Source organism: Acipenser ruthenus, chromosome 40 (assembly GCF_902713425.1).
Source record: "Acipenser ruthenus chromosome 40, fAciRut3.2 maternal haplotype, whole genome shotgun sequence".
Classification (NCBI taxonomy): Eukaryota; Metazoa; Chordata; class Actinopteri; order Acipenseriformes; family Acipenseridae; genus Acipenser; species Acipenser ruthenus.
The window spans coordinates 6,330,165-6,340,750 of NC_081228.1; the positions used below are offsets into that span (position 1 = coordinate 6,330,165).

General features: G+C 41.4%; 1 protein-coding gene across 2 annotated transcripts in view; it reads left to right on the top strand.

Annotated features, from left to right (window-relative positions):
* LOC117397385 (nectin-1-like) overlaps positions 1 to 9,196 on the top strand; it is a 143,842-nt gene extending 134,646 nt beyond the window's left edge. For both annotated transcript variants that reach the window (XM_059010293.1, XM_059010295.1), the window contains one exon: positions 4,452 to 9,196. In XM_059010293.1, coding sequence (XP_058866276.1) covers positions 4,452 to 4,667 — 216 coding nt within the window. In that variant the 3' untranslated portion in view covers positions 4,668 to 9,196. The remainder of the gene's footprint in view (positions 1 to 4,451) is intronic.
* Positions 9,197 to 10,586: the final 1,390 nt, after the last annotated feature.

Below are 10,586 nucleotides of genomic sequence, written 5' to 3' on the forward strand. Positions count from 1 at the left end.
TAGTATTATTCCCCAGCAATTTCAGAGGCAGGGATTCAATGCTAATTGCTGTTCCCCCATTACAATACCTCAATGTCCTACTTGACTATTACAGCAATTGCACTGTGGGAGAGATAGAAACGCTCCATTGTAACCCACTGAAGGTAGACCGTCAATTCCTGCAGCTCAGCCCGAGGTTAGAGGGGAATGTGAAGTGCTCGTCAGAACCATTAGCAGACCACAGCATTACTAGCAATGGATTTGCAATCAATATTTCACAGAACAGTGTACTGATAAGTTAGCAAACTGGTACTGATTTCGCACCATAGCACTGTACTGCATTACCAGTCAGCATTGCTCATTAAACCATCACCATTGAAGATAATTTGGTAAGGTTTATTTTGAGCCCTTTTTCTTTGTTTATTTGCTCCAGAAAAATACTTTTCAAAAGACTTCTTTCACATCCCCTGAGGAGATTGAGCTAAACCGACAGCTAAGATTGAAAAGCAGACTGTCTTTGTATTGAGATAGCCTTAGGCACCCTTCCCATTGGTTGGAAAGATGTGAGCTTTAAAAATAAAAAGTTCAGATTTGGAAAGAGCCCATGAAGTGTCCCAGTGGAGCAGCAACATGCATGCACTCACTCATCACACACCTTCCATACAGAATGAACCAGCAACATGCATGCACTCACTCATCACACACCTTCCATACAGAATGAACCAGCAACATGCATGCACTCACTCATCACACACCTTCCATACAGAATGAACCAGCAACATGCATGCACTCACTCATCACACACCTTCCATACAGAATGAACCAGCAACATGCATGCACTCACTCATCACACACCTTCCATACAGAATGAACCAGCAACATGCATGCACTCACTCATCACACACCTTCCATACAGAATGAAGCAGCAACATGCATGCACTCACTCATCACACACCTTCCATACAGAATGAACCAGCAACATGCATGCACTCACTCATCACACACCTTCCATACAGAATGAACCAGCAACATGCATGCACTCAGTCAACACACACCGTCCATAGAGAACGAACCAGCATAAATACATTCAAATACACTACAAGAAACTCACATTGGTTTGATTGAGTGTTACGTACAGAGCTTGTGGGGTGAATTCAATGAAAACTTCAGAGCTGAATTACGACCTGCTTTATGTCCATGTTTTATGTTGGCATTCAATCACAGCACTAACCTCCAAAAAGAATTGGGAGTTTGATTGAATAGCGCCACAACAGGCTAATAAAAGCAGCACTGTGTTTTCTGATTGCTCTTAATGTAGAAACGTTTACTACCAAAGCAAAAATATAGGTCCCTAAAATCTATGGGTTTTTTTTTAATTGTATTTTAGAATGCGAACTGAGGAATGAGTAGTTTCCTTTCCTAAAACAAAACATACAAGCATAACGTATAGGAAACTTAGCATGGTATAATTATACATGACAGAAATGGACATAGCCTGTTTGTTTTTAATAGTTTGTTTCCCCAGAACAGCCCAAGTAAAATATCCCATCTCTCTTTATTTAATTATCTAGACATGCTTCTCAGACCACGTTGGATATTTTATTGTAACTCCCCTTGCAGAGCAGTTTGATCCATTCCAGGTTTTCGTCCGAGCTTAACTGCACACCGCTAGCCTTTTACAATTAAAGTTCACGGAAAAAACCTGCAGCGGCTCGAACATAAATTATTCCCCGAAGTGCCACTGTGGTCAAGCCCAGATTGCTTCAGCACTGCAGTAAAATGCACACCCTTGCTTGTTATGAAACAATTTTAGACGATGTGTTCAGGTGTCTGGTCTGGTGAAGTTTTTTTTTATTATTTATTATTTTTATCCAGAGGGATTAAACTATTTTTCATTTTCAAGATGATGGCCAGTAGATTATGGTGTGCTGTCAAATCCCTTTGACAGTTCCAGATATCCTGTTTCTTGTCTGGCTGTACGAGTGTATGCTGTAGCACAGCACTGTGTTATTACTCCACAGCCATGCAGTAAGCACGGTGTATCTCTGGAATCAATCAGTTTACTTGTAAGTGGTTCTTCTGAGGTATCAATCCCCTCAAGGGAGAAGAAAGAACACGGAAGTCAACGTTAGATACCTTTAATTGAATCTGAGCCATTTAGACTGGTATCTCCAATCCAACAGGGAGGCATTAGTCTAATATATAGGACAAGTAAATTGGGAGACTTGGAGATGAAATCTTCACGCACAACCAGATGATCCATCTCCGTGGGGCGGACCCAAATAAATCAGCTTGCTCGGATTTAGCAAGCTTGTTATCATCGTAAAGCAAACACTATCAGACTGATTAGAGCCATTGTGATTGAGCACTGCAGCAGTCAAAGGAGCCGTACTGTATGTAATTGCAATGTGGTTGGTGAGCAATCCTTTTTAGATCCCCCGGCCCCTCTATGTTAAAACAGGCGCTTTTTAAAGTTATTAATGGGGCATATCCTCATATGTCTGGGTGTTTAATTGAATAGGAGGCTGTGTGGTCCAGTGGTTAAAGAAAAGGTCTTGTAACCAGGCGGTCCCCGGTTCAAATCCCACCTCAGCCACAGACTCATTCTGTGACCCTGAGCAAGTCACTTCACCTCCTTGTGCTTCGTCTTTCGGGTGAGACGTAGTTGTAAGTGACTCTGCAGCTGATGCATAGTTCACACACCCTAGTCTCTGTAAGTCGCCTTGGATAAAGGCGTCTGCTAAATAAACAAATAATAATAATAATAATAATAATAATAATAATAATAATAGCACCCGTAGAACAGAGCATTATTGCTACAATAGCAGGGCAGGTGCAGTGTTGATAAATCTGCAGTGAGCCAGTAACGTTGAAAGCCATCAGTATAAAACGCTGATTGACACCTGTCTGTATTTTGTTTTTTTAATGCAATCCTGCCCTCAGTGGGTGATACGTAGAGCTGTACTTTGTGGAATACCCTCCGCGTGTTCCGAAAGCCTCTTCCACGTGTCTGCCCGTAACGTTCCTTCCAGCTGTGCGGCACGACTCTACCCCCCCGTGTTACCTGCCTCGCCCCTGCATAGTCTGTCTGGGTGTCAAGCAGTCAGTCTGTGTTCCATGAGTAAAGGTGGCCTTCGCTGTGTGTGTGTGTGTGTGTGTGTGTAACAAACATGAAACACTGCTGTGTTGCTCCTCTCGATTCCTGTGCTGCGCTCAGAGTGGGGATCGTGGTTATCGTAGATGTCAAGATGATCGGGAGCAACCCGTAAGTTCTTCTTTTCATTCACCGTTTACTTCTCCTCATTTCATTCTTCATTCATTTATCTGTTTGCCATTTACATTTACCTGCCATTAAGGAGATCACGCTGTATTGCACAGAACTGCCTGGAACATGGAGAGGTATAGGGTTTCATTTTGGATATGCAGTGCGTTTCGTTCCTATTTCAAGACTAGTTCAAGTACTATGATGAAATGATTAATTACACTATTAATCACGGTGTTACCAGTTTGTGTTTTATAGCAGCCAAGATGAGACCAAATGATTTGAAATGATTTGTTTAATTCGTTTTGAGTTTCTGTTTGAGTATTGGGACTGTTTTAAGTAGCCGACTTTGGGTGTGTGTTAATCGTTGTGTGTGTGTGTGTGTGTGTGTGTGTGTGTGTGTGTGTGTGTGTGTGTGTGTGTGTGTGTGTGTGTGTGTGTGTGCGTGTGTGTGTTTCTATGCTCTTTGGAGAATATTGAAAAATGATATCTAAATTAATAAGCCATTTCTTGAATAAATAAACTATTACATAAATCAATGAATGGAATATTAATGAAATATAGAAGTAATGGAACGATATAAATACATAGCTGTCAGTAATGTAATGGATATTAATTGGGCTGTAAATGAAAGACAATGCAACCTTAAACAGTATGAGAGGCAGGTTAATTGCACTCCCCTTACACAAGTGAGCTTCATTAGTGGGAAAGCCAACTCATTTCTTAAATGATAAGTCCTGTGTATTCTTCAAGTAACCTCACATGAAGTCTTATATTTCAGGTAATTGATTCCCATATGGTATCTCTCCTTGGGGTTGAGAGTTATTAGCTGTGGATCTGAAGAATACAGTTTGAAGGGCTGATAATTGAGGCTCTGACAGGCATCCATTAGCCAGGTCACAATACAGATGGTCGCAGTGGGACATTGTTCTGCTGACTGACATCTGACATAATTGAGAAGGATTTGCTTGAGAAATGGTTGGCCCGAAACGTAATGCAGGTCTCATGGTTCAGCTGACAAATTAGCTGTTTTTTATGCAGGGTTATGACACAGCTGGAGAGCCGAGAATGGAGTGTTTAGACTAGTGCTCATTATTATTAAGGTGCTGGTAATGACAGCGCTGGAGAGCTGAGAAAGTGAGTGGTGAAGCTAACAACATGTACTTATCACTGTTTTATTTCCCTGTTTTTTCCTGTTTGTGTTTTACAGAACTCTGGGAAGCGTTACGAAGAGCTACCAAACCCGGCTGACTATGTGAGCTACCACCACGCCTGTCTGGAGCCGCAGCCCCCTCCAGCCTACCCCCCCATCTCCCTCCTGCCCCAGAACCCCTACACCCGGCACCCTCCCAACAGCCCTGTCTACAGGTACCCCCCTCCAGGCTCACGAGCCCCATACATCTGTCCCAAGGAACAGTACGTCTAACGCCCAACGTCTCTGCCCTACACTACATGGGAATAAGCAACAAGGAAATGCATACATAAGAGAGAGAGAGTGGGAGAGAGAGACAAGTCTTTCGTGGACTGAACCTTTGTCCACGGCATGTTGCACCAGCCTGCCACTAGGGCTTCCTGTGCTGTGCTGTGCCACACTGATGATGCCACCACCATCACCACCTCCACCCTCCTCCACCGCACTCCACCCTCCTCCACCGCACTCCACCCTCCTCCACCGCACTCCACCCTCCTCCACTGCACTCCACCCTCCTCCACCGCACTCCACCCTCCTCCACCGCACTCCACCCTCCTCCACCGCACTCCACCCTCCTCCACTGCACTCCACCCTCCTCCACTGCACTCCACCCTCCTCCACCACACTCCACCCTCCTCCACCGCACTCCACCCTCCTCCACCACACTCCACCCTCCTCCACCGCACTCCACCCTCCTCCACTGCACTCCACCCTCGCTCAGCAAAACTAAATGGGTAACAAGAGAACCTTTGCCTTTTCTTGACTTTTTTTTATTCTTTTTGTTCTGAATGTGTCGAATTGCGTTCTTGTGCTTCACGCTGTTTGGATTTCAGTGTTTTTTTTCCATCACATTCCGCGAATGTATGGGTGACTTGATTCGTTATTATTTCATTTGTTTTGCATGAATGTTATGTGAGTGCTTGAGTTTATGCGTGAGCCTGTATGCAAACCTAATTCTTATTTTTTTTTACATTATTATTATTATTATTATAATTATTATATTAGTGTTACTATTAAATACATGGGAAGGCAGTGTCCCTTTTTTCTGGCTTACCTTATTCTCAGTTCCTCAGTATCAGCTCTGGTGTTTGCATCCCTTGGAACTAGCTGCCTGTACAACCTAGTTCCACTACCGCATTAGTGGGCTGGAATTACAGAGGCTGTATGTAACAGTGCTGCAGTGAAGAGACGCTCCATTACTCATGAACTTCCCATTCACTTTGCATTGAATCTGATCAATCTACACCTGTAACACAGCATCTCAAGTGGCTGTTTTAACATACCCGGTTCTGAGTAGAATCCTTTTTCTTAAGGGTGGGGACTTAATCCTCCACTTAAATCCACATGCTGCACAGACGGGAATAAAGATCTGCCATTGACAACCACCCTGCCTCTCCAAGCAAATACCTTTAAAATGCCATTAAAAGAGACCCATTTAGAAAAATAGACAAGCGATTTCATACAGTCCCTGCCTGCAGTCTACGGGGGTGTGAAAAGGTTGTCCACTAGTCTTTGCAGCGTTTGAACTGCTGACCCCTGAGCCAGGACATCGGGATACTGCCTGTGAGGAATAGCACGGGTAGAAAACACAGGCTTTCCTAGAGGAAGCACAGATTTAAACCGCTCACAGTGGTATTGCTGTCTGATCAATGAAATAGATGTGTGTTCTCACTGAAAACCTATTGTGTTTCTTGTGCTAAATGTGAAAGAAGACAATTCAAATAAATGACTGCTTAAATACAACCTGTTGCTTTCGCAGTGTGGCAGAGACCCAATGCAGCACTTACTGCACATCAAAACAGACCACACATCAAATATATAGGCAGGTACTATTGAGATTTGAACCCAGAATTATTATTATTATTATTAATATTATTATAATAATAATAATAATAATAATAATAATAATAATAATAATAATAATAATCAGTACTGTATTTTTGCTGATGTAATGCAAAGAAACAATATTTCACAGAGACTGTACATATAAGATATGATACATAAACAATGCAACGCTCCGACAATATTGTATCATTAAAGTTAAAAGGATAATCAGTAATCTCCAGTTTGAACAGTAACAGTTTTATTACAACAGTGAAGGCCGTTGTGTGGTTTTTATATGAACCTTGTTAATATAACGCAATACTATTTTTAGGAAGTAATAAGGACATTATATTATTTGATTTTTTTTCTGAAGAAACGAGTAATGAGTAATAACTTACTTTATTTTCTCAGTAACGTGCCCAACACTGTGCATATATGAATCATAGCAGAAGTGTAGTGAAGCAGTTTATCGAATTATAGAGTGGGAAACGGATTCCGGTCAATAACAGTTCATAAGATGAGGTTAAATCTATTTAAACAGAAGATATTAGTGGAGAGAGTGGTCAGTGAATGCACAGAAGTGCTGCAGATGTGTGCCGTTCGTGTGTCGATACTGCAGTCGTGGGGTGACCCTGAGCCTTTTGCATTGGATGAATCGATTACCTGCACTGCAGGTACTGGCGTCCCCCTCTGCATTATTTTGCATGTAATCTGCCGTTGCTGCCGTACTGTGGGTGTCTCTGAGTCACACTGTCCAAGCAACAGGTGTATCTACTAGTGTACCTGCAGACTCCACTGTGTTACTGCACTGGCAGTGAGTTTCTCAATGTCACCCGGGCGTCATTGGAGATGTCGAGATTATCGTATTTCTGTTCTGCTTTTTGTATTTTTAAATGTGGTATTATTCTGTTAATGCACCTGGCAGTGTTATATGTACATTTCTTTTCAGTTTTCTTTCACCAGACAGTATTTTTTTTTTTAAAAATTGAGAAAATATTTGAAAGCGTTGCTGTATAATTACAATGGTTGCCATGTTAGTTTATTTGGTCGTGTGTGTGTTTTAAACTTTTCTTTGTAATTCGTGTCTGTTTTTTTCTCATAGTTGGAAAGTAAGCTCAGTGTGAAGTGTATGTTAGTGTCATCTCAAGATTTTCTGCAAAGACTTCAGTGTTAATATTCCTAAAATACTTTCTGTCTAACTGGATTTCTTTCTACTGCATTCAGCTCAATGCATGAGCCAGTTTGATCCAGGGCTCCCTTCGCAACCACCAGCTGTTCTGCAAGGTCAGCTATCACCTGAGTGTGTTCAATGGTCCACCAGCTTGTTTTGCAAAAACAGCTCTGAATAATTCCATTGCTACATGAGCTGTCTGATTTCAAAACACCGTTCTTTATTTTCTTCTGAAATACAAACCCAGTCCTTTAAAGTTTCAGGTAAAAAAAGGAGCTCAAAAAGTTTCAGCATCAAATTTCACAGCACGAGATTCAAAACCAGCGCCAGCAGAGCTGACAGGAACGTCACTTCTCTATCACTTCAGATTTAGCAGGACTGTTTTGTGATTTTGAACTTGCTCTTCGTTTTCATGCTGGGTTTCAAGTATCTTTTATTGTTTGGTTTGTTTCTGTTGGAGAAGAATTCAACCCCTCAACTCAGACTACTAACAGTGCCAAAAAGCCTCTCTGTGGGTAACATCCGTAGAGCCACGTTTCCACCACTTTGCTGGTAACACTTTAAATTACAGGGCCTGAATACATTTGTAATTACATTGTAATGACTATGTAACTACCAATTATACCTTCTCTTACTTGGTAACTACTGTGCTAATTACATGTGACAATATTGTATTGGTAACACCATGGAACAGATCATTTCCATGTAATTATAAACTTGTCCCACTCGTAGTTACCTTTGTAAAGCAGAAAACACTAGTAGTTATTACCATGTTGTTATATAGTTATGCATGCATTTTACCGTCCTACTTAATTATAAACTGGGTGCAGCTTCCCACATCGTACCGGGGTGCTGGTAAACTGCGGAGGTGTGCATATCATTGATCTCTGACAGCACACACAGACATGTGGGTCAATGAGTTCATAAAACACATAGGGAGCATAATGTGCAACCCCTATAAAAGTTTACCGTGGTACATTTGTGCAGTAATTATGCAGACTCCCCCGTGCTTTTCTCATGTCTGTACCAAGCACGTACCATGTTTTCTTAGCTGTACTTTCACAGTGCTTGTCTCTGATTCACTACACTTCGACTGTGCTTTTACCATTCGGTGAACTTTTATAATGCAGGTTGATACTGAAGGCCTTGCTGCTGCTTCATGTTGTTGGATTTTATATATTTGTTTAATTAAGTATTTATTTATTTGTTAAGGCATTGCGGGAACTCTTGGGGTGTGCTTTAGTTGTTGTAATTTTAGATGTGGAGATCTGGAGGCGAGAGATTAGTTCTTACACTGACGTGACTGAGTTGTGTTCAGGCTAGCCTTAGGCCCCTAGCTTTTGAAGGCTTGTTTTTTAATAAAGCAGGCCTGTATCACTGTTTTGCCCCCTTAGTGGGATATTCAACTATAATATACAGTGGTGCTTTATGACCGTTTGCCATGCCAACCCACTGTCTTTCGTCAACAGCAGCAAATCTAATTAAAAACTGTGCCGCCAACTCAAAAAACGCGAGCGAGCCTGAACGCATCACAAAAAACAAAAAAAAAGCAAATTAGCTCCTGCACTGTAACACAATGTGGCATGACGATGAATTTGTTAGTGTAATTTTTCATTATTAATATTATTATTTTAATCTGTAGTCTCATATTTCTGTGAACTTCTCCAGTGGTTTTTATTTTCACTGAGTACTCAACTGAGCCATTGCTTTTGGAGTTATCTTAAAAGGGAAAGCAAAATGTATGTCCATTAAAGATTGAAGTATCAAATCGAGCTGTCTCTCTGTCGTCATTTAACTGATGAAAAGATGAAGTTCCAACACAAGTATGGCACACCTACACAAAACAAATACTGAAATAATGAACACAATAAACATTATTGGGTGTATTCAATTAATACAAATCAAAATACTGCCTCGTTCGCTGATACAGAGAGTCCTCAACATAATCACATAATAATCACACTGTCCCTGAAAATAGAATTTGTATATAATCTAAAGTTTATCAGATTATACCCAAAAGGGAACATGAAATGTCTAAAGGAGACTAGGAGTGTGTGATAGACGTTTGATCAAGACTAGCAAAATCAAGGCAGTTATCGTATTTACCAAACATGATCAACGGTCAGCGCATAGGGGTCCCCATTGTTTGAATAAGGACCCTGAAAAGGACTCTTTTATCATACACCTCCAACAGTGCAAGTCAGTTTCTTTAGTGAATTTCTTTGAATGCCCTTGGTATTAAGATCCACCATTGGTTAGACATGGCCTGTCTCGAACCTGTAAATGTGTGTTGAACAAATATTGAAGATTACGTTGCTCAAAACAGAATCAAGGTAATTAACCAGCTGTCCTATTTTCCATTCTGCTCAACCGGATTTGGCACCAAACTCTCAACAACCCCCTTGTTCACCTCTATCTGAATTGCTTAATTTCCTCCCACATCTGTTTAAACTAGTGTGCATCTTGTTTTTTTTGCCTTTTGAGTTTTCATAATGATGACGTCTTTGCTGGCAAAATTCTGGTTCCTTTTTTTGTCCAATTATTTTACCACCTAATTTTTCTCCCCAATTTGAAATGTCCAATCACATTTTCTCCTCACCACAGCACTTCCCTACACAGCTCAGGAAGTTCAGTGGGCACCCTTCAGCTTTTACACCCAGGAACTCAAGAGCAGATGTCAGCGAGCTACCAACCTCTGAAGGACAAGACCAGCCTTGCAGGTGTCCGCCTGTCCTCGCTCGGCACCCCTGAAACATTCCCTTCTGGTTTTGCCTCCCTAACCCACAGGAGCGCCAGAGCCAATGCGACGCATACACTTCCTTTGCCTTCCGCGTGAATTAAAAATAAAAAGAATCCATTGCACCTGTCTGCCTTTTGTCTTGTCCCACCTTCTGACTCAGCATCCTCTTTCACCTCAAATCACAACTTTGATGAAGTAGAGTGCTGGACTGGTCATGAATCAGTTGCAATATGCTTTACTTCATCCGTTTTAGGGAGAATAATAATGATATCAAAAAAACATGAAAGGAAAATATTTATGTCTGGCTGATTGATGACTACAGAACCACTGGGGATTACTGTTGAAACAAAGAGAAGGTACTCAAAACACACACTTTTTAATTCGGTGGAATGTTCTGGATAAAAACGCAGAAGCATAA